Consider the following 25,908-nt stretch of genomic DNA (forward strand, 5'->3'; position numbering starts at 1 on the left):
AATGCTGCATTGAGTGGAAAACTATAAATCATTCATTCCAAAATAAAAATAAAAATAAAAAGGATATGCAGCCGTATTTAGCACCACAGATGAACTTTATTTATTTTACAGTTAGGTGTGGAAGTGAATAAGCATTTTCAAACAGAAGCTCCGACTGAAAACTGAACCAAGCTGCAAACTACACTAGCTCCCACACAGCTTCGTCTCTCCTCCTAATATCAGTTGTTCTCTTCCTCTCGCTCGTTATTCCTCAATGTGAAGTCTCTCTCGCTTCCAGTAACGTTCTTCTCCATCAGAGCACAGAACACCACTCAGAGCATCATAGAATGGTCTATCTATATCCATGCAAATTATTCTCTATCAAACTATTTGAATACCTCAACAAAAATCTGGTTAAAATGTTGAATAGTCCTAATTTTCTCTGTGTATTTCATTCATCCACTGAATTGCCTGCCAGAAGTCAAGCTATATAAATTTCCTCTCTTCTTTCTCACTTCCTATTCATTATTTGGCTTTTCCATTCACAATGACCTTTTAAAGTTCGAGTATGTCAAAGGCAAGGCCAGGATTTTTCCTTCACTAGTTTCCCTCCCCTTAGTGACCACAGCTCATCCCATGACTTTGAATGCCATCTCCTTGCTAATCATTATACCCCAGCTCTAACCTATGGAACTTCTGTTTGTATAATTCACCACTAAAGGTATCCACCTTCATGCCCGATAGACACATCAATTTTATATGTACAACTCTGGTTTCTTCATACTCCCCGTTAAATCCCATCTTCCCAGGGCCTTTTCTTTCCCAATTAATGTTAATTATTTCCTTCCACTTACTCAGCCCCCAAATTGCAGAATATTTCTTACCTTTCCTTATTTCCCTGTATATCACCCATCAACTAACAAAGAGCTCTTGCTACCAAACACAGTCCAAATATGACCAACTGTATTTCTCCTTCCCATCAGCAGAAAAGATAATTTTTAAGTATTTTTGTGTTTTGTTTTTTTTTTTCTTACCCTCTAACATGTAAGATAGATGAGGACATATCATTTTGACCTCCCTTCCTGTCTCTCCTGCCTGGAACAGACACTCTCACAGCAGGTACCGAATAAAAGTTGGTCAGAATTTTGTTGAATGTATCTCTTCTGAAATGGTCACCTTACTGTGATTTGAAGTGGTGTTCAAATTGACTTATATTTTAGTTTCTCAGTGTTGATGCCCACCACTTGCCTCTCACCAGCTAGAAATGGGGAAGGAAATTGTGTATCTTCTCATCCATGAGGTGACAAGGAATCTTCTCCATCTCTCTCTCTCCAGCTACCCCTTCTCCTCAACCCACAGCTGCCACTTTAGTTTAAGATCCCTTTGGATTTACAAAGATCAAAATATGGAGTTTCCTTTCTCTGAGGACTCTACATATCCACCTAGCTCCCCAATTTGGTATGCTTTCTGAACTTATGCCACCTTTACTAATACCCATTTTGCAAAAATGTATTCTCTCAGAATTGTCCCCATCTAAAGAAAAGGCAGGGACAAAAAGAAAAAAAAATGAAGCAGAAACTGAAGGAAAGGCCATCCAGAGAGCACCTCTTCTTGGGATCAATCCCACCACACCTGACGTCAAGAAGTGCTTGCTGACAGGAACCTGGTATAGATGTCCCCTGGGAGGCTCTGCCAGCAGCTGACTAATACAGATGTAGATACTTACAGCCAACCATCAGACTGAGCCCGGGGTCCCCAATGGAAGAGTTAAGGGAAGGAATGAAGAAACTGAAGGGGATTGCAACCCCATAGGAAGAACAACAATACCAACCAACTAGACCCCTCCAAGCTCTCAGGGACTAAATCACTAATCAAAGAGTACACATGGAAGGACCCATGGCTCCAGCTACATATGTAGAGAGGATGGCCTTATCTGATATCAGTGGGAGGGGAGGCCCCATGGTCCTGTGAAAGTTTGATGCCCCAGCTAAGGGGGATGCTAGAGCAGTGAGGGGGGAGTGGGTGAGTGGGAGGAGAAGCACCCTTAAAGAGGCAAAGAGGAGGGGGATGGGATGGGGAATTTGTGGAGGAGAAATTCGGAAGGGGGATATCATTTAAAATGTAAACAAATAAAATGAATAATATAAAAAGTTATATGTTCTGGTTTTCAAAAAAAAAAAAAGCATTCTCCTTGCACAACAATGAATAACGTATTCGTCATTATTCAGGACCTAACACAAATATCTCTTCTCTACATAGCATCAAAATAACATCAGGCAAAAACTACTGTGTGCGCGCTACAATAAAAGCAATTTACTAGCATCGTATCATCAGTCTTTAGCATGCCTATTACAAAGCTGCTAATAAATTCTGCAAATATACCCAGTGTAAAAGGAGGCTATAAGAAGCTGTAAATGTGTCCTATGACATAGTTAATAAGTAGGTGAGCTAGCATTTGTATGTAAGGCTATCTAATTCCAAGGCATAAACAACAAGACTTTCAGTAAACAGCTGACCTGAGTTTGAAAAGAATATTCTGCCTTTAGGAAGCAGAGACCATTTTGAAATCATTCATTGGCTGCTTCGAGAGAACTACAGACCACAAACTCAAAATTGCAGCCGCTTTCCAATAACTTGGGTGGTAAGTGCAAAAACACACTCTCATTATTAGTTAGCCTGCAGATACGGTTACAAGTGATGTAAAATGACTAGAGCCTGGTATTGTGTATCATGCAATCCAGCTAAAGGTCACCTGATCCAATCCGTGTTACTCTGCGGTTGTCTTTCTATGGAGTCATTACTATCCCCCTAATTTTTGACTACTTGGTAGGAGCATCATTTTACACAGCTTATCACAAGAAATTGCCCACTGTTGCCTATTGGGTGTGCATGTGATATTCTATCCCAATGTGGGTTTGATAAGACCGCCAATGGCAGCCTCAGGAGGTCTCCATAGAAATGGCCCCAATGCTATCTCCAAAGTGGCCCTGTCTCAGTTGCCATGGTAAACAACCAGGCAGATTGCTATATTCAGTTCTCTGCCAGGGTCGCCATGGTGACTGCAAAGCCCTGCTCCTTAGAAGGACCTCACAAGGGCAGGTTTCCATGGTGACACCCATCTTGCATATTTCCAAGCAACATCTTTTTTGGTTGTTCAGTGACCAATCACGGCAGACCCATTTTGTGGGTGATTCTGCAAGGTTACTAACAAAGCATCATGGCACAGAGGGATTTCAGTTTGTATAAAACACATGATGGTGGTGGCCATATCTCTGTGATGACTGAAAGGATGTGTAAACACATCCTTTGAAAATGGAGAATTTTACAAATCATGATACTAATCTTGTGAATTATAAGACAGGTCTGTTTTGATGAGTAAAAGCAATAAAAAAATAAAAGTTTAAAACATGTCATGATTATACATTAATTTAAAAAGAACAATTGCAATGCTTCCATCAAATATGACTGCTTCAAACATTAATTTCAAATGTTACAGGATATAATGGATTAATTAAATTTTAGAATTTCAACAATCTCATAACAATGAGGATTTTGATATAACAGACATCAAACTTGCAGACACACACACACAAACAAACGCACACACATGTGTGCATGCGCACATACACATTCACATGCTCCCAATCAATCGAATTATTTAAAATTTAAAAATAAATATAGGAGGGTGGGCTATTCTGAACAAATGCTGTTTCCATAAACCATGTTATTATTCCCTGGAAATGTTAAAGTCTCTAGTATTTACTCAGGAAGAAAATGTTGTTAAGCCACTAGTCTTAATAATTGCTAAAATTTTTAAACATTTTAAATGGAAAATGAATTCTAACGTTCAAATGATGTACTTAAAATTTCTGTATAAGTGTCCACTCTTTCTTTCCTCGAGCAGACTCTAAAAAGCACAGCACATACAAGCCCAAATACAAAATGCTGTTTTTTTTCCATTTCTCTTCATTGTTATAGAAAGAAAAAGACAACTCTTCCTTTGATCACTAAGCTCCGACACATATGTTTCCCATCATCCTCCTTTATGAATGCCTTTCTCCAGCTCTGCCCACCACAGCCCACCTCTCCCCACACACATTCCACATTCCATGACAACGGAATTTCAGTTTGGAAAATGTATAGAATAAGACATAGGAGTCAAGTTCCCAGTCAGATTGGAATGAAGTGTCTATTCTATACAGAGCTGAGTTTGTAGACACCTCTTGATTTTAGCCTTCAGCAAGTTCTCGTGGATCATAGTGGTCATTATGATTTTTATTGTTTCATTAAGTATCTACTGAGTGACTAGCATAGTCCACACAGTATAGGCTGGAACACTCAGTGATCAATTCACCAGTTCCTGCCCCTTAAACCTTGTAGATGATGGACAGGGAGATTTGGAGAGGAGCCAAAGCTGGGCTAGGGGTTGAAGAGAATGTAGGAGATTTTGAAGGAATTAGGAAATAAAATTTTAGATACTAAAGTTCTTAATGCAAGGAGAAGGAATCAAAAAACACTACCTGGTCAAGTTGAGGAGGCTGCAATACTACAGTTTTACAGGGGGCATCAAGGAGTCCCCTGCCACCAACTTGATCAAGTTTACTCAATTACTAATCAACGATAATTTGAGTATCTCTTTAAACTAAAAAAGTATTCCTCCTTGATTAAAGGATGCAGATGAGTCAATTGGTCTTCCTATATTTTCACTGTGAAGCAATGTGGGCTGTGACAGACAACAGCATCCCTCTAGCCCAACTGTGTTTTAACAGCTATTAGGCTCAGGCAACCTCTCCCCTCCAGGTCTTCTTCAATTGTAAAAGTTAAATAGAAATTCTACTCTGGTCAGGCTGTGCTGGAATATTCAAACAAAACAAACTATAAATACTACATTGTTGGGAACCCAATGATGTATTGTCAGAAATACAATTAAGTTTGAGTACTCCAGCAAAAGCTGGGTGGTGGTGGCACACACCTTTAGTCCCAGCACTTGGGAAACAGAGGCAGAGGCAGGCGGATTTCTGAGTTCTAGGCCAGCCTGGTCTACAAAGTGAATTCCAGGATAGCTAGGGCTATACAGAGAAACCCTGTCTTGAAAAAAAAACAAACAAACAAAAAAAGGGAGGTGCTACATAAAAGAAAAAAAAAATCAATCAAAACTAACAATTAATGATATTTTCCCATAGTGGCAGAACATAGAAATTCATTAAAATATCCAACTTCATGACTGAAATCTCTCATACATTTAAGGAAAGTATTAAACTTTAAAAAGGAGTTTATTTGCCAAGAAAGACATGTGCAGAGTGTGAAGTTTTTAGCTGAGTATTGACCTGATGTGATGTTAAGTACTTTCTACAAACACTCCAAACACTTTGTTCTTTTGAAACCATCAGATTCATATTTCCTTACAGCTCAAGTAAATGCAAGGCAGGAAAAGAAGAATGTGAAGCTTGAAGAGTTAAAGAAGAGCATTCTGTGGGCTTTTAGAAGAACTTTGAGTAGTATCACTTATTGAATAGTTAGAAGTGCCCATACAGTGAAGCTCTAAAGAGTTAATACACTTTTTTTTTTCAGACAGTGGCTTCTAAAAGACTCTGTTAACAAACATAAAGACATACCAGGTCAATGTCAGCTTTTTTGTAGGTCAAGGCTTCAACTTTGGAATCCAGTTCTGTTTGTATTTGATCTCTTCTTTTCATAACACCCTTCATATCAAAACAAAAGGAGAAATCAAATTGGGGTTTGCTGTAATTATCATTGCCCATAACAACTGTTTATATTTTAGAATATAAATAATCATCAGGAATATATTTCTGATGTAATCAGTCATTTGGAATTATAAATATTTTTATAAAGTAGGTTTCTTTACTCTTTAAAATCTCTACCATAATCAAGCATTTAAAATCATGTTTATAAATCTTGTATTAGGTTTCCCTGGGCACATTTTATCAGTTCAAGCATTACATGCATGCTTAATATTTGATGGCAAAGTCTTCAAAGAGAGCATAGAGCAGAACAAATAAGCAATAAAGGTCATTGAGAGCAATGGAAACATATGTCCCATCATCCACTGGGACACCTGAGAGGTCACCTGAGTCACTAACATGAAAATATCTATAATTAGTGGAGCATCTTCTTTGACTCAAAAAGGACAGTTAATCAAACCAGCAATTACAACACAAAATCAGAGAGCTGGGACATAAGTTTATACCTTAAGAATTTCACTGTGGTTGCACACGCCTTTAATCCCAGCACTTGGGAGACAGAGACAGGCAGATTTCTAAGTTCGAGGCCAGCTTGGTCTACAGAGTGAGTTCCAGGACAGCCAGGGCTACACAGAGAAACCCTGTCTCAACAGGAAAAAGAAAAAAAAAATTTCACCATGACCCAAAAATGTATAAATATTCGTCCATTAGCTAAGGTTTGATAAGAAGTCATGGCTCCTTGGGTTAGCTGATGGTCCAATGTTGTCTTCTTGAATAATTATAACTTCATGATTCAATGTTCTTATACCTAAAACACCCTTGAGAATCAGTGGAAATGCAGCACCCATCTAGACTTTTAATACATTTTCCCTGTTTTTCACTTTGCCTTTCTTTAGGCAATTGTCTTACAAGATTTAGATTTAACATCAGAGGCATAAGCACGCGTCCCCTGTAGTCCTCTTACAGTGGGCTTTATAATGTGAATTAAGGAAATATTAGAGCTGACTCTGGGTAAGAAAGGAACTCATCCAGTGACAGAAGAGATGCAGCACTTGAAGAGATGCTTTATAGAAGGAAGCAGCCAGACTCAAGGTGCATGAAGAAATCAAAAAGCAAGGCTCGGAAGCCTTCCAAGGAGAACTGGGAAACAGTGGGTTAAAAGTACGTCCAGGGATTAAGTTTCTCTCATAGCAGAACTGCCACTCTCTGGTAACTTCTAGGGGCTTAGGATCTGCTAGATTTAAGGAACTCATGAGGTCCATGTGTCTATGAGAAACCATAGGCTGTTAACAGTTGCTAGGGAAGGGAGATACATTTTCCTCGGTGGAGTTACCACTGATAAATTGTTCCTGTTTCTACAACCACCCCACTCTTATCTTGTAAGCAGCCCCGAGAAATGTAGTAGAGCATCCAGTTAATCAATAAACAAGGCATGAAAGAAGAAGTTGGGAAGAAAAAGTATCATCTAGAGTGGAAGGGGCAAAATGAAAATATATACATATATATGAAGATGTCATAATGAAACCAATTTTGCATAACTAAGGTATAGTACGTAAGACAAATCTCAGGAAAAACAATAGAAAATTCAACTAATTGTCACAAATTCCTTTATATCATTTACTTTGATTAATGTCAAGGCAGGTTTTCTTTCCTCCAATCTAAATAATTCATACTATCAGTAAGTCCCACATACTCAAGTTCTACTTCTGTACTGTGCATTACTTCATAAACATATTTTAATAGAAATATATATTTTATAGGATAACAAGTAAATATCATATAATTTTAATCATTATCTATTAAGGTATCACTAGTGATTATTTTAACTCAGATGAAAATATCCTATATGAAACAGGAGCAAAAATGTAATATAAAAACTAGTGATTATATCCTAGGTCTCTATAAAATAATTCAATCCACCAAGGAGCTTTATAATGGATCTTTCTAGTGGCTATTATGATTTTTTGCAAACTTTAATTGCATAAGATTTTGCTTTCATGGTGTCTAGCTTGACTTAACAAGAGGGATAAGTACTACTGAGCTGATGGATGAAAATAGATAAACCATATTTCCATGAAGGATCACAAGGAGAAGTAATGAGAGAAAACCAGGAGACACAGCTGAGGCAATCGATGGAGAGGAAGATTTCTCAGCCACAAAGCATGGAGTCTCTGAGAAGCAAGGAGTGTTGTTTATAGAAAACTCCTCAGAATCCAGGTAACATCAAAAGTCTGCAAGGGCCATGCAAGATCTAATGACTCTCAAGTAAAGCCTAAACACGAGACACAAGAGAAATAACTCGTGCTTTCACAGCTATGCAACCATTTCTTACCAAGATAGTGACAATTTTTAAAATTACTAGAAATCAAGGTGTATTCCATCTTAAATCAGTCATGGCTACAATTTCAAGCACAAGGGGCTATGTTGGAATATATGCTTATACACCTCCAATGTTATCCTCCAACATCTCCCTGAAAGACTAGACACCAGAAGGAGCCAGCATACTGAGAACACAGGGCAATAAAGGACAAAAAAAAAAAAAAAAAAAAAAAAAAAAAAATCACCGTTACAAAAAAAACACAAGTATCTGGAAATCATAAGTTGAACTGAGGAAGAAGAATGTAAGATGACTAGATAACGAACAAAAGGCTTTTTTACAGGGTATAAGAGAACATTTTAACTTGGAAGTTTTCTCTTTGGAAGCAGCCTGAAGGCACAGCATACATATATCAAGACCCTACTTCTCAACCACTTTCTTCATAATATATACACAATACATATGAAATATGTTCAAAATCATAAATATTACAGGAAAGTAACTCTCAAGGAATTAAATCTATAATGCATAAAACAGTGACACGTTTTAAAGTAAAACTGAATGTTAGAAGACTGTTCCTTAAGTAAATCTTGACTAAGGATGCTTTGGATTGAAGCCAATCACATAAATTGTTCCTACTGAGTAGCCCAGTTGTTGTCTACGTGGTCATTTAGCCATTGATTCCTGGCTACAGTGATTAGATATCTCTTGGGCATCTACATGTAAAACATCCAACTAGGACAGGAAAGAGTGGTAGACACACAGAGACAGCATCATGAAGAGAACAGCACTGAGACTCTAGTTCAGGGTCTTACCACTAACATCTCACTGTAAAGCACATACTCGTGGACGACAGGGAGCAAGGCCTCTGACAGGCCAGCCATCCGCTTCTCCGTGGCCTTGCAGCACTGCTCAATGCAGCAGGCAATGCCTTTCAACATGTCAACCAGGTCTTCTTCTGAGGCTGACCATAGAATATGAATAGGGCCGTACTCTTTCATTTCATCAAAATAGTCTAAAAAAGAAAAAGAGAGAAAAAAGTGTCATTGTCAGTTTACATTTTTGAAAGATTTACGTTTTATTTGTATTTGTTTGGTTGGGTACGTGAGTGTATGCCTCATGTCCAGGTGCCCACAGAGAGCAGAAAGGGGTGCTGGGACCCTTGAAGCTTGATTTGCTGGCCTCTGAATCCACATCCTCTGGTAGATCAGTAAAAATCTTAACTGATGAGTCATCTCTCCAGCTTCTATAAAAAAGTTTTTGAAAATCCCCATATCATAGATAGTATGAAAGGATGTTGCTTATTCTCTCCGAGTTCTTATGTTTAGATATAAGCAAATGCTTATATTATCTTTCACTAACTAACCAGCCATTGCAGATGGTACAAGTCAGTTTTTGAAGTGCTACTAAGTACAATCAAAACTAGACGTCTATTCTATTATCCTAGCTTGGAAAATTATATTATACAATTATCATAGCTATTTAAAAATTCCACCTATCATATAATTACATATAGATATTGTATCTAAGTATGCACAGCCAAAGTTCTAAGCAAAATGTGTCTTTATCCCATTCTTTTACCTATACAAACACTTCAACGGTAATTACTATGCACTAACCTAAGCAAAACTATAGGCTTTCTTCCTTTCCTCTACAGGAATCGCCATACACACAGTGATATTCTCTTGAGTTCATCTTCTTTCCACCCAGTATAATTCACTGGAAAATATCCTGCCACTCCAAGCTACAACTAGCACAAAGTTTTCCTATGATCAAGTGAACTCCAGAAGTTGATATTACCTCATGAAGATGTAAGTTTTATTCTGAGTTCTTAACTTCACTTTTCAGAGTGAAGTCCATCTGTATTGAAGACTAATGACCCCAAAATAGGAAGTAAAAAATGTTAACAGTTCTGTTCTCAATATGTGTGCACAGTGATGGTTCTCATTAGGCAGTTAACTATTTACTACAGAGCCTTCTTAAAATTACACAGCTTTCAAACCATACCTACACACCAACATTTAGTAAGTACCCTTGCTAAAAATATAGGAATCAAGGAAACTGTGAGGTCAGGGACAGGGACAGCTGTAATCTCTTTAGTCTATAGCACAGAGAAACAACACAACATGCAGTCAACAGAAATCTGAAGAATAAATTTAATAAATTGGGAAACAGAAAAGAAAAGGAAACCAAGCTTTATTTTTTAAATGATCAAAATGAAATGATTTAGAATGAAAATGATCAAAAGCACGAACGAGTTTACCACTCTCAAACTAGTTTCCTGATATGGATCTGTATGCCCTGCACCGGTTAGATTTCAAAACTCCCAATGGAATTTCTAATATGTTGAATGGAATCCTGTCTCCAGCTCTGTTAAGGATGCTTAGCACCTTCTTCTTTATTTTTTTTTTAATTAGTGTTTCTCATGCAGTATAGCTTAATCATGGTTTCCCCTTCCCCAATTTCTCTAATATCCTCCTGATCTTATATAATGAGAAGTCTCCGAGTTTGGGCCAGAGGCATGCACTTTAAAAACAAGAGCTCAGATTTAGCAAGTCTGTAAGATCTGAGCTTCCTATACAAAGAGTGAAGCCATTAAAGATCTTCTTGCCAGTAAATTCAAAGCTTATGGGCATCTTTGTGGCTCTTAGGGGGCCAGCAGTTTCCAGAGCATGCTTTAAATTGCTGCCCGGTCTAACTGGACATAAGGAATCTGCTTCACAGAACTGGAGTCCCAGAACCTACTTAACTAATTAGCTTCCTGAGAATAAGGAAAACTGTAAGGCAGTGGTGGTGGTGCACACTTGACATTCTAGCATGTGGGAGGCTAGACGGAATTCATATTGAGACCCCATGCAAAGAGAAAAAAGGGAGAGGCCACAAAAGGAAAAGGAAAGCAAAAAGGAGAAGGAAAGCAAAAAGGAGAAGGAAAGGGAGAAAGGGAGAAAGGAAGAAAGGGAGAAAGGGAGAAAGGGAGAAAGGGAGAAAGGGAGAAAGGGAGAAAGGGAGAAAGGGAGAAAGGGAGAAAGGGAGAAAGGGAGAAAGGGAGAGAGAGAGAGAGAGAAAGAAANAGAGAGAGAGAAAGAAAGAAAGAAAGAAAGAAAGAAAGAAAGAAAGAAAGAAAGAAAGAAAGAAAGAAAGAAAGAAAGAAAGGAAGGAAGGGGGGAGGGAAGGAGGGAGGAAGGGGGGAGGGAAGGAGGGAGGAAGGGACAGAGGAAGGAAGGAAGGTAAAATAACAACTGTAAGGAGGATCAAACCCAATCATTACACTGCATTCAGACACTACAAAGCAAAGACTATATTACATTTAGGAAAATAATTCTGTGGTTTTAAGAAAACAAACATTTCTGTTTTATATTTAAATTATTTTTCATTATTAATTCTCTGTATGTTTCTGTATGTATGTATGCTTGTATGTATGCACACACTCATGTGTATGAGTGTGTTCATCTATGTGTGTACACATGGAGGCTAGTGGTTTACCTTTGATGTCTCTTTCTTTACTTTTCACCTTTTAGTTTTAGGCCTGTGATGCTAGAGCTCCCCTATTTCTGGTATAGGCTGACTGGCCAGGGAGCCTCTGGGATCACCCCTCTGCTGCTCAGCTGTGGGGTAACAGACACATGCCTTGGGCCCAGAATTGACACGATTCCTGGAGATTCCAACTCCATTTTTCATGCCTCCACAGCATGTACTTTAACCACGGAGCCCTCTCCTACTTCCAATCTCCCTTTTTTCCCTTCTACATACATTTCTGTATAGATTTGTGGAGAGGCATAGCACATGGACCACAGTTTGTACATGGAGGTCAGAGGACACCTTCAAGGAGTCAATCTCTTTTTCTACCATATGGCTGCTAACTACATAGTATACCCTAGAAATAAAATAAAATGTCCAGTTCAGTGATGAGTATAGACAAGTTACAGGTTTATAAATGAGGTGCCAGCAGAGCTAGAAATAAAATAAAATGTCCAGTTCAGTGATGAGTATAGACAAGTTACAAGTTTACAAATGAGGTGCCAGCAGAGTGACTTCTGCTTGTAAGTAGTGCCTCCTCAGTACCAACAAATATTTAAAACATGTTTGCTGGCTCTCCCATCTCTTTATAATTTTGAAATTAGAAAATAAATATCAATAAGCAATTGGAGTAGAGTCATTAAAGACTAAAGATTAGCATGATTGTTTTTAAAGGCAGATAGAGAACAGGAAAGACCACCATTTTTTTCAATATGTAAGTCTTCATGACTGAACACATTCCTCTCCCAACCACCAGTAAAATATTGCAGTAAAATATTGGAATTCAATTCCTGAAATGCCATTCTTTGATTTTTTGAGAAACAATCCATGTTGAATGACACCAACTTCATAAACTAAATCTCCAGCTCAGGGCTGGCACTGCAGTCATGTCATGATCGACACATATTAGCTAAAACAGCTAGAACTCCATAAAACCAAATGGAGACTGGTCATGACTACATAAACACCATCACTAAGGACAAGAGTGTGTCTATTGGATGGAGAACAGGAGCTAGAGAAAGTACCCAAGGAGCTAAAGGGGTCTGCAAGCCTATAGAAGAAACAACAATATGAACTAACCAGTACCACACCCACCCACCCAGAGCTGTGTCTCTAGTTGCATATGTAGCAGAGGATGGCCTAGTTGGCCATCAATGGGAAGAGAGGCCCTTGGTATTATGAAGATCATATGCCCCAGTACAGGGGAATGCCAGGGCCAGGAAGTGGGAGTGGGTGGGTTGGGGAGCAGGGCAGGGGGAGGGTATGGGGGGCTTTGGGGATAGCATTTGAAATGTAAATGAAGAAAATATCTAATAAAAATGCCTTAAGTTAAAAAAATGTGTATGCGTGGGAGGGGTGTGTATGTGTGCAAGGGTATACGCGTCTCTCTGTGTGAGTGGGTGCTCAGGCATGCATGTGCAGGTGTGGGGTGGAGTCAGAAGACAACCTTGGGTGTTGTCCCTCTGGAGCTACCCACTTGGTTTTAGGAGAAGGGTCCTTCAGTGTGACATTAGGCTCAGGGATTCAAACTGACTTGTTGAACCAGGAACCCCAGAGAGCTACCTGCCTCTGTCTCCCCAGCACGGGGCATGCATGCACCTGCCATGATACCCAGGTTTCTAAATGGGTGATGGAGACCCGACTCAAGTCCTCCTATCTGAGAGGAGGCCAAGCACCTGACAGCCCGAGCCAACTGCTCAGTTCCTCAACTGTTTTCAATGGATGTCAGGGCATGAGACAGTTTTTGGAAGTGAAATCTCAACAGTGTCAACACACCAAAGTACAGATGAGAAAGAGGCTGAACATCTGTACACTCAGCCTTTAATGACATACCTCTTTCTTCCTTGTAAATCCGCTGAGATATTTTATCTATTAAGTTTATTTTCTGGCTGAAGGTTTCAATGAAGTTATTCATCTCCATGAACTCCTCCGGCCGGTTCTTCACGCCTCGCATGGAAGACGCCACTGCTCGGACTGTCTGTCCCATCCTGCTCAGCAAGCCAGGCCCTTGCTTCTTATAGGAAGACAGTTCCTAGAAGCAGAAAGTGAAATAAGTGCTGCGAGTCAAGCGGCAGCGTTCCCAGCTGCAGCAAAGCAAAGCAAGGACAGAGACAAAGACAATGCACTTCCACGTGCGCCTTTAAAAACATTCACTTTTGAAACATCTGAAATTTTGAAGGGGTATCATCCTCTTACACCCCACTCGACTGTATAATAGTTCATTTCAAAGTGCGCACGTGGACAGTGTTTCCTCAGAGCGTAAATCTTTAAAACAAAACACTGGGATCAGCGATTAAGAAGATTGTAATAAGCAATCTCTATCTTTTCCATTTATTTTTATTTTATGTGCACGTGTGTGTGTGTGTGTGTGTGTGTGTGTGTGTTTGCCTGTATATATGCATAGTACACACACATGCAGTGCCCTCAGAGGCCAAAGAAGGTGTTGGGTGCCCTGAAACTAAAGTTAGAGACACTCGCCAGTGTCCTGACTCAGGTCCTCTGTAAGAATATCAAGTGGTCTTAACCATTGAGTCATCTGTGCAGTCCCCAACCTACATTTTAGAAAAGACATTCCATATACAAATGATCCAGAGAAGATTTCTTGGGTCCCACATTACTACTGATAAGAGTGGAAACCTTAATGAATTCTTCAAGTATACTAGGTGATATTTACTGACAGTTTGGGGTGTTCCTGTAACTACACGTGCTGTCTTACACACACAACTGACAACAAACCCACAATAACTTCTACTATTTTCCTTACTTTACAAAGGAAAATGGGGGCAATGGTAAAGAGAGGAAGCTGTTCAAGGTCTGAGAGCAATTAAGCAATGGGGTGGGGGTGGGGGTGGAGGTGGGGGTGGGGAATCACAGCAAGCTCATTTCTGAGGTTCCATTGCTGCACAGGACAAACTCTGCTCTGCACAGGGCACACTCAGCTTCTGTCATGTTCTCATTCTAGATTATAACCAGACTCTTAAGTCAACTGGAGTGGGTAAGCTGGGATACCTCCTCCACTGACTGGCTGTCTGCAGAGAGAGCTCTTTAAGAAGACATGCACCCAGTTATTTCATAGTTAACATGGGAGAGACAGCTACAGATTGAAAAAAAAATGAAAAATAAAACAGATATTCAGCCATGAAAATCATCCCTGGAGAAATACAGTGTGCTTAAGCAAATAAAGTTAGAGAGCAAAACACATGGGAAAGAGATAAATAATCTGTGAATAAAAATAATTCTTGATTTGCAGGTTTATAAGCAATGTATCATTTATCCACACATGGAATAAGCCATTGTCTGTCTTCCCACAGGTTTTCTTTCCAAAAAGTCTTATGGAAACACATTTGTGACCAAAGAGTAACCCTCACTGACCAGAAAACCCACCCATCAGGGTTATACCTAAAATATTTCTAGTATTTCTCAAATATTTTCTAAAATAATTCACTAGAACACTTGCAGGACACCATTGCCTGCTTTGTAAAGGTGAGAAAGAGGGAGCCTGCAGTCTGCTGTACACATGGATACTAAAGGGCCTGCTGAATTTAAAACAGAACCATTTACCTCGGCCTGTGCAGTGAGGAAAACCTTGAAATCCTCATTAAATGTTAAAGTGGGATGGTCAGCGATCCTGTTCAGAAACTTGTGCAGCGCCTTCCTGCGAGTCTCAATGAAGTCATCATTGAAACGTTCCACCATGCCTTTGACGATAAACTTTTCTGGCAAAGGCTGAGACCAAAAACAAAAGCAACAGCTATGTGAGAACACATGCCCATGGCAGCAGATTCAGAATGGAGGATGGAAGATGGAGATGAGAGACAGAGACAGATACAAGGAGTGTGGGGACAGAGGTCACAGAGGAGTGGTGGGGAACTGCCAAGTATGTATGCAAATGCTCGTAGGAACCCTGCTGCTCTCTGTGCCAACTTAAAAATAAAATAAAATGTATTTAAAGCATCTATCCGAAAGCTTTGAGATGGCCCAGCACATAAAGGCACATGCTATCAAGTCTGACAGCCCGAGTTTGATCTCAAGAATCCACCAGGTGGAAGGAGAGAAACGAATCCGACAAGTGGTACTCTGACCTGCGGACATGAGCTTGCTCACACACAAATCGCAATTATATTAAAACAAAACAAAAACAACCAAAAAACCAGAATCTTGCCTATAACATCGCACACCAGGTTGCAAAAAATTCTGAAGACCAGTTGAACACCTCATTATTTATTATAAAAATAAGTTTAGAAGAAATCCAGGCTGGGAATATGACTTCCCAAGAAAATATAATATTCCTGTTGATTAGGCTGATGACCAGAGCTCAAACTTTGGGGATACACTTGGTGGAAGGAGAATTCCCCCTCCCCACAGTAGTTTGAGACCTCTCTATATATGACAGCATCCTTAGGCTACCTCCACAATAAACAAACAAATAAGTACAATATATTAAAAAACATAAAACTAGTCAGGAAAAATAAAATATCATTCCATGTTAGAATAATTTAAAAAGCTACAGTTAAATCAAAGAGTTTAGAAATAAATGTTCCTAAGTAAAATTTATTGGATTTAAAAGCATTATGTTTGGTATTATGTTTTAGACACTCTAAAATACTCCAGAAAACACAATGGCTATATTACAAACAACAAGATCCACAAACCCTTATAAACTCACGGGAATAATGAGAGTGGGGTGTGCTTCTTCAAGTTTGCCCTTCAACCAAAGGAAATCTTGATAACGTCGCCTGACTTCAAATTCACTGGAATCAAACTCCCCACGAGATGTCTGAGAGAAGAAGAAAAACATAGCAGCCCTTACAGTAGAAGACAGAAGACATTTGCTTAATTCTATTTTAGATATTATGAAAAAAAAATAGGTCTCTAAGAAAACTTGAATCTTAATTATTCAGTGTTTGTCAGCCTGTATTTTCTTTTTCCAGTCATCTATTCATGCAGCAGATGAAATTAAGCGAACTTTCCGGTTTTTTCCACAAAGAAAGCAAACACCATGCTTAAATCTGAAGTCGAAACTGAAAAATCTGTCTTCCAACAGCCATCTGGCTCCCGCAGGCTTTTGAGTACTATTGCTCTGGCGTGGCTTTCTCGCTTAGAAAGTATGCTCTGAATGTAGGTTTCAAACATTATTCTTTTCTTGACATGATTAGAATTCAGAATTTGAGGAAAGTTCTATTTTTAAAATCTGGAAAATAACCTGAATATAACTGAGAAGACTGTTTTCTTGGAATGTGTTCAAGTGAACTGCTTTCACTAAAATCTGCTGTTGGTATGTAAAAATTCTAACATTTTTTTTTCAGAGTGATTTTGCCACTTTTTCCAAAAGAATATAATTAATGGATATTTAATGTGAAAAGATTTTATTCCTGTTATTTCTCAGGGGAGGGTTTTATTTTATTTTATTTTATTTTGAGCTCTATGCTTAAACTCTTAAAATTTTTGCAAATATATCAAGTCCTGTCTTCCTGGCGAACCAAAAATCTGTGCCAACTCATGTGGCAAGGACATGGGTTCAATATCAACCTCACAGCTACTGCACTTAAACCTGAGGCCAAAAGAAAAGCAGCACCTCTCGAATTCATCGATGACATCTCATGAGAAAATAACCACTTATACCCATGCCCCACTTAACTGGATTTTTGCATGCTAAAAATTATATACTGTAATATTTAGGTTGAGATTTTCCTGCAGGGGTAAAGATGGAATAAAATAAAAAATATTGCAAACATAGCTCCTGTCCCAGAAAATAACAACGACCGACATGGGTGAACCACTTGAAACTTAAGCTGTCACAGGGTACAGTTTTAATGGTTTAGAAATTGCTAAGAAGCTTGTGAAAGTACACCACCCTTCAGAGTTGATATTTACAATATCCTACAGTTTATCTTAGTAAACGTTCTCTTTGCAGTTGGAAAAGGTGGGGGCTCATCAGCTGCAGCAGCCTAGGGATCTAAATGTTCACAAAACACTTGAAAAATGTAGTCATTTTGCAAAATGACACATGATATGGAAACAGTAAGAACAGAAGATCTACATCCAGTAAAAACATGTTGAACAATATATATACACACTGACTGATATGTGGATGTATGTGTGCATATACATCACACTTGCATATACACAAGCAAATCATCAGTTAGTCACTCTCTATCGGACGGAGCACCAGGCACTACGAATAGGTTCATGAACCACTTCCACAGCAATAAACTGGTGTGACCATGAACACCAACGAAGCTTTCAAGCAATGGCCACTGAGAATGCGATTCAGCTGTGAACATTCTCAGGCACTTCCAAGTCTTTTTTTTTTTTTTTTTTTTTTTTTTTTTGGTTTTTCGAGACAGGATTTCTCTGTATAGCCCTGGCTGTCCTGGAACTCACTTTGTAGACCAGGCTGGCCTTGAACTCAGAAATCTGCCTGCCTCTCTGCCTCCCAAGTGCTGGGATTAAAGGAGTCCGTCACCACGCCTGGCTCCAAGTCTTTAGTAAGCACAAAGCAATCTGTTAAAAATGCCAGCATGAAGATGCCAAACCGAATCAAAGAATCAGTTAATTCTGTCCTCCTCACTCTGTCACTGGTTTAAAGGAATTTTATGGCATATAACAACAATTGGAGACAATAGAAAATGAGTTCAAATCTAAGAATATTCTTTCTTTCTACTTCAGGACCTTATACTCCTCCTGCGTGGGATACAAATAGCAAAGCAGATATAGTCACTTCAGCTTAGAGAATGAGTAATTTCCCTACAGTAGACTTTGGAATCACCATCCCACATAGAGTAGTCACTTATTTGGTCACTTATAACCATATGATGAACTGAATTTGATGACAGAGCCTGACAGAAAGACTGTTTGTTCTAAAGTGTGTGCTTCAAGTATCAATAATGCTTCTAACTGGAATGCAAGTGTCTATGGGAGCATTTGCATATGCAAATGTATTTATATATGCATTTGCTCAACAAATGCAGGTATGCTAAGCTCAGAAGATTTACAAAATTGCTTCTGGGACAAATGAATCTTAACAATCAATTCATTAGTGGAGGACAACAGCTACTGCCTGCATACTAGCTGGCATTTGTATGCTCCACGATGATAATATGGGAGAAAAGACCTCCTCTTAGATGTATTTCCACAATCCATAAAGGAACGTAATCTCTATGTGCCCAAAGGGCAAAGCAGTTTGTCCAAGCAATCAACTCAGAACTTTATAAAAGAACTGACGGAAAGATTTTGGGCCCAGAGAAGGATAGAAACTCCACAGGGATACCAACAGAGTCAACTATCCTGGACCACTGGTGCTCTCAGAGACTGAACTACCAACCAAAGAGCACACATGGGCTGGACTGAGGTCCTCCACACATATGTAGCAGATGTGCAGCTTGGTCTTCATGTGGGTCCTGAACAACTGTAGTGGGAGATATCCCAAAAGCTGTTGCATGTCTATGGGATATGTTCTTCTAGCTGGACTGACTTGTCTGGCTTCAGTGGGAAAGGATGCACCCAGACCCAAAGAGACTTGATGTGCCAGGGTAGAGAGATACCAGGGATGGTGCACCCTCTCAGAGAAGAAGGAGAGGGAAATCAGGATGAGGGTTGTGGGAGGAGGTGACTCAGAGGAGTGCAATGATCAGTATGTAAAGTAAGTTAAGAAAAAGAATGTCAGGCTCAGGAATAAAGGTCCTCTTCTCATGAAACAGATGTTTGAATGTGGGAGTCCTGGGTCTCACCCTTCTATAGCTGGATTACTGTTAAATGATTCCAAGCTAGGGTAATTGGTGTGTACAGGTGACTATACACATACATACATACACACACACACACACACATACATACATATATATAGTCTACATCTTTATAGACCTCAGTATGCATGAATGGCAATATAATAAAGCTGAAACTGGAGCTGAGGATGAATTTCAATTCATGTCTAGCTTGCATGAGATAGGATGTTCAGCATTGTACAGACCAGGTAGGCTTGGGCACACAAGTCATCGCAGCACTCAAGAAGTACAGACAATAGGCTCATATGTTCAACTCATCCTAGCTGATTTCATGGCCAGCCTGGGCTAGAGATTCTATATAAAATCAAGCAAGGCTTTCTCAGAGAAGCCATCCATACATGTCCCATGTTTGTGACAAGTTTGTTTCTTCCTTCATACAATTTAAAATTAAACAAGTATTCAGTAATTAACATCATTGTATTCTCCATCATCATCTGTATTTTGAAAGCAGAAATCTCTGTCCATCAAGTGTGGCCTGGCTGGAGATAGAGTCTTAAGTATGTAGGAATCTGAACAACACTAGCATTCACAAAAAAATACTTTATAGAACAAACCCTTGCATGATTGATAATAAGCAAACAACAAATAATTTTGATATCTATATATAGTAGATGTTTATATAATTATATATGTAATATATATTCACTGCATATGTGTATGGTTTAAATACTAGGATAAAAGTAATAGAAAGTAGAAAATGTCGCTTAGTTTATAATAATGTAAAGGACAAGTTTACCACATCCATACACAGGCAGGTAAAACTGTAATGGAAAAAGACGTATGGAAGGAAACAGTTTATGATTAAGTCCAGCTCTGCTGATGACTATGCTGTACAACTGTTACAGAGTTCCTGAGTTTCATTTTATGATGGAAGAAAAGGAGGACAAGTAATAATGTGAACAATCTCAAATTGTTTCCAGGTATGTAGAATGTGTTTAAATCATTGCCACTCAGTGTAGTCACCACTGATGTCAGCTGGTTAAAAAAACATTCCAATGTCTTTGTCATTCATCAGTGTAAACAGTGGTTCAAACAGTGTGCACTCAGAGTCCCCACCACTGATGCAACCTAATGGCACCCTTATCATTACTACTACAAAAGCAGCCCATTTAACTAGGATGTAGGAAGACAGTAAGATGCTTAAGCAGGAAAAGACACCTGCCACCAACTCACACAACCTGAGCTCAATCCCAGGACTCACGAGGAGGAAGGAAAGGAACACTACCATCACTAACATGCTCTCTAACATCCACATGTGCAGTGGCAACACGTGCACACACACCCATGCCCACCCACCTTAAATTAACTTAAATGAAGTAGATTAAAATATAATGTCAATATGGATGATTCACTGTATGTCACTGATCAGAATCAGATCTCATGGGCGTTTTAAAAACCAGTATCTCTGAGGAGTCAAATGATGGGGAGATAACTGTTTCAGAGATCCGGTGAAGGCAGGCACTTAGATGAGGACACGCAGGAGCCTTGGGTCTGCTCTGTACAGTATTCTTATAATAATCTATTCAGGTTTCTATAAAAGTGTTCAAAGTTCCTGCTGTCACCTTATTTAAAAATTAAAAAACTGATTAAAAAAGAGGTTGATTAAAATGCCCAAGACACATAGCAAGAAAAGAAATCTCTACTCAACTCTGCACTCTCTTGCTGAAACCCCTCTCGATACCACAAAAATACAAAGACTTCATTCACTCATTCAAGAAAATGATTAGATTTTAATTAAGTGGATCCCAAGAATTGTATTTGGAGAAAAACCTTCCTTGAGGGGCTGGAGAGATGGCTCAGCAGTTAAGAGCATCTTAACTTCTTCCAGAGGATCCGGGTTCAATTCTTAGCACCTACATGGAAGCTCACAACCCAGAATCTAATACTCTCACATACACATATTCGTAGACAAACCACGGCTGTATATGAAAATAAAACACACACACACACACACACACACACACACACACACCTTCCTTAAGAAGCTCAGACTCCCTTTGGATAAATACAAATCCAACGCACATGCACTTTTCTACTTACTAGTGTCGTAGATGGCAGTTACTAACCACTTACTACCCATGGCTAAATGTTTTACATTGATTACTTCACTTAGTCGATTCTCAGTCCAAGGCTAGCTCTGAGTTACAGAACCAGCTAGCATCTACTAAAGATGGACTATGTGGCTTAGAATTGATACATTTTCACTTTCATTTCTGTAACAACTTGATCTTTACATTCCTGAAGGGTTCCTTTGAAAGAACAGAGGAATGCTGGGAGGCAACGAGCAGCCAGAGAAGCTGTCTTAGGCAGCGCAGACCTTGCGTTTTGAAAAATAAATAGCACTCATTCCATCTTAGGAGATGGAGACGTCAGACAGATGGAAATGCATATTCGGATTCATGAGACCAAGAGGTAACTGCAATACTCAAGATCATAGAAACAGCTCTACCTGAACAGGCAAGGGGCTCAAGGGTAGAATCGATGAGTCTTGTGGGCAGAGCTGGCCCTGACCTGAGCTCACGTGACCCGGCTCAGAGGGACTGATTGCACTTTGCACTGGAGGAAGTGAGGAGCCAAGGAAAGAGATTCCATATATACACCTTCAGGAACACAGAGCCATAGTATGGCTACTGGGCCGAAAGACGGGACTGCAGTGGCGACACTGGTGATGGGTGAACCTTCCTAAAAAAAGACATTAAACTTGCACAGAGAAATTACTCCTAAAAAAGTGGACTTAGTGAAACAGAGTATATTTAGTTTTGTTTTCTCTGACATTAGCTTTCTCTGTGAAAAGAATGACAAACTTGGTTTCCACATCAGTTTTGTATTGTTGAACAAATATTCCGCAGGCACACTACAGTGGCAGTTGGCTTCTATCTGAGAAACAAACAGTGTTATACTTTGTAATCCTCAGAAAAACTATCACTATAAAATGTTGCTGTGGCCTGGTTTTAGTGATTTGTTCTCTGTATTAGGAACACAGGACTCTTCTTTTCCAAAGAAATTAATCTAATTTTTTACTTATCTGGAGTGTTTCTTTTGAGATAGTATCTCACAAAGCCCAGACCCACCCTGAACTCTGCATTGTCAGGGTAGCCTTAAACTAGAGTTTTGTCTGACTTAGCCTCCAAGTGCTAGGATATAAAGATTGGCCCACCACACCAGGCTAGTTGTCATTTTTATATAAAAACCTACATCTTTTTATTCTTAGCAAGTCAACTAAAAAAGGCCACTTTATAAAGTCAATTTAAATATCAAATTTCATAGGAACTAAGTAAAGTTATGTCAGACAAAATCTCCTACCCCAAATGGCTTTCATAAAAAAGTCAATGGACAAGATTCTGGGATACTGAACTGTCTGATCAAGAAGTGTTTTCAGAAGCTCAAAGAGCACATGGTATTCTGCTCACTCAGGAGTTACCTTGGTTACGATCCTGTAAGTGATGAAAGTTTCAATTGTAGTGACATGGCTCTCAGGTGCGTCAACTGTAATGAAGAGATCCTTTAAATCTGGTCCATCTTCAAACTTGATTTGGTTTATCATCGACAAAGGGGATGTTGGCATCATCGGGCTAAATGAGTTCATGTCCATCAGGGAGGCATCCTAAGGAACAAAGCACTTATAAAGTTAACATCAGACACTGGGGAGATTGCTCAGTTGGGAAGGGGTTTGCTGCACAGCATGAGGCTGTGAGTTCAGATCCTCAGGAACCACATAAAACCCAGGTGTGGTGGTGCTGCATATCTGTAATCTCAGGACCAGGGAGGCGGACACACAGTTGATTCTCTGGGCTTCCTGGCCAGCCATACTATCTGAAATGATTGATTCCAAGTTCAGTGAAGCACCTTTGACCTCTGACCCCCATGTGAAAGCACATACACACATATAATTCACACTTTCTCATATATATATATATATATATATATATATACATATACATATACATATACATATATATGCACAAAAATATATAACCCACACACTCATACAAAAAAATGACTTAAGAAGCAGTAACAATTTTTTTAATTAGATATTTTCTTTATTTACATTTCAAATGTTATCCCCTTTTCTAGTTTCCCCTCTGAAAATCCCCTATCCCCTCCCCCCTCCCCCTGCTTCCCAACCCACCCATTCCCATTCCTGGTCCTGGCATTCCCCTATAGTGGGGCCTAGAACCTTCACAGAACCAAGGGCCTCTCCTCCCATTGATGACTGACTAGGCCATCCTCTGCTACATATGCAGCTACAATCATAAGTCCTACCATGTGTTTTCACAACAATGACAAAAAGGAGACAATTGTCTAAAAATAAAATATGGGATGCTACACAACAGAACCCTAAGAAGCCATGAAGAGAATTCAGAGTTCCCAAGCCAACATTCCATCGGTATGTACAAAAATTTCGCTCACAAACCATCCCATGGAAACAGCCATTTCCTAAACTGGGGAGGTTTAATTTGGTAGACCAGTGTCCTGGAGAGTTCCCTGACACTGCATGTAATTCTGAGCTCCAGCTTTCCTCGTGCCCACCGGCTCTGCTCACCACAGCCCACTTCTTCTACCTACTAAGTAATTTTGTGTTCTATTTTCTCCATTGCAAAAGCAGCCTTTTGTAGCGTGGGAAGGATCTGGGCTGGCTTATGAAGGCTCACAATTCTGAGGCATGCAGCGCAGTGTCATAAAAATATGCTCCCATATCCAGCAAAGGGAGAAAATTACAGGCTGAATATTTAGCAGCATGGATGATTTCGGTAGACGGATATAAATTACCATGAATCACTCAAAAAACACTCTTAAAACCTCAATAAAACCAACTATCCAACGTGGTTTAGATTTGTTCTCTCCCACAAAGAAAAAAGAAAATATGGTGACATTACTTAAAAATGTACCTTGATATAAATAACTGAAAGGAATGAGATACAGAGAAGCAATTAAGCCATTTAACCTTTTGTGGTTGGTGGGTTTGAAAAATGAATCCTTAACACATGTTTTCTTCTAACAAAGGATTCATCTCCACCTTCTCTTTCCCCTTCCCTCTTCCTCTTCCTTGTCTCCCAAAGTGGAAACCTATAGTTATTCAAGACTACCTTAATCCCTTAAGCATTGAAAACAAATCTTTTTGATCCCCCCCCAACACACACACACACACACACACACACACACACACACACGATAACAGAGGGTAAATGATCTGTGTAACAAGTCTGTACTTGAATTATATTTAATACTCTTTTCACTGCCAATTCAATGAAAACACATACCCAAGACCAAGAAAACCAAGATCTGAATATACAATAAAGAAGAAAGCCAAATACATTGCAGAAATTCATTGTGTTCTATATTTACTCTAAAGCAACAGTCCACTGTTAAAGAAAACATTCAAGTGACTTCTGAAATCAATGTCACGAATGGCAACATCATCTACAAATAAAACGCATGTTTCCCTGTTGTTATTCTTGGTTCAATAACTGTTTTCTGCTATCAGTTCAATGGTGCCCTCCCACCCAAACCCCCAAATTCTCTAAACTCCTAGGTTGAAGGCTTACCACCTAGTACCTTTGAATATGACTTTTATTGATGAGAAGGTCTTTGTGTGCCTCTGTGTGTCCATGTATGCTCATGTATGTGTGGATGCACTTATGTGGGGGTGCCGATGTGTTTGAGGGTGTGACTATGTAGAGGGCAGAGGAGAGAACATACCATCCCTCAGGAGCTGTCTACCTCATTTTAGACATCTCTGTTTGTCTCAGAGGTCCCCAAAGAGGGGGTGGTTTAATAGGGAGTGCCAGGGGCCTAGGTATCTGCCTGTCTCTATCTCCCTAGCTCTACGCATGTAACCAAGCCTGGATTTTTGTTTGTTTCTTTTCATTTTGGTTTTGGTTATGGTTTGTTTGGTTTGCTTTTGTTGTTGTTGTTGGTTGGTTGGGTTTTGTTTATTTGGGGTGTTTGTTTGTGTGTTTGTTTGTTTAGGGGAATCAAACTAAGATCCATGCACTTCAACACCTAAACTATCTCGGTACCCCTGACAAGGCCTTTAAAGATCTGATTAAATGTGTTCATTTGGCCTCAAGCCCCTGCAGCGATCCTGTAGATTTGAGTCCAGATACCAGTACCCACATTAGGTGGCTCACAACTGCCTGTAACTCTAGCTCCAGTGAAAACCAAAAGCTCTGATTTCCATGGGAAACCACCCCACCCCCACCTCCCACCCCCCCCCCCCATCCCCCCAACACCTCCTACCCTGCCATACACAGAAGAGCCCACACACAATTACAATAGGAAAAATAAATCATTAGTTCATTAAAATGACACCTAATTTAATATAACTGGTATTCTTGTAAAAGGTATTTTGTAAAATGGGGAAAAGCAGAAAAAGAAAGAAAGAAAGAAAGAAAGAAAGAAAGAAAGAAAGAAAGAAAGAAAGAAAGAAAGAAAGAAAGAAAGAAAGAAAGAAGAAAGGAAAAAGCTATAGAAAAAGCCGAGGTGAGGAGCATGGGATAGGCTCTTCACTTACTGGCCTCCATCTCTAGGAAATGCGCCATTATCTGTTGTCCGCATGCCCAGTCTGTAGATCATTTGTTACAGCAGCGCTAACAAACTAATACAATGT

At 39.4% G+C, this 25,908-nt stretch overlaps 1 protein-coding gene across 1 annotated transcript in view; it reads right to left on the reverse strand.

Annotated features, from left to right (window-relative positions):
• The window catches only part of Snx7 (sorting nexin 7), an 88,566-nt gene that overhangs the window by 45,212 nt on the left and 17,446 nt on the right, over nt 1–25,908 (reverse strand). The window contains exons 2-7 of the mRNA XM_021158200.2: nt 22,720–22,902; nt 16,181–16,291; nt 15,076–15,240; nt 13,348–13,546; nt 8,814–9,013; nt 5,595–5,681 (exon numbers count right to left, since the gene is read on the reverse strand). Coding sequence (XP_021013859.1) covers nt 5,595–5,681; nt 8,814–9,013; nt 13,348–13,546; nt 15,076–15,240; nt 16,181–16,291; nt 22,720–22,902 — 945 coding nt within the window. The remainder of the gene's footprint in view (nt 1–5,594; nt 5,682–8,813; nt 9,014–13,347; nt 13,547–15,075; nt 15,241–16,180; nt 16,292–22,719; nt 22,903–25,908) is intronic.

Source organism: Mus caroli, chromosome 3 (genome assembly GCF_900094665.2).
Source record: "Mus caroli chromosome 3, CAROLI_EIJ_v1.1, whole genome shotgun sequence".
NCBI lineage: Eukaryota > Metazoa > Chordata > Mammalia > Rodentia > Muridae > Mus > Mus caroli.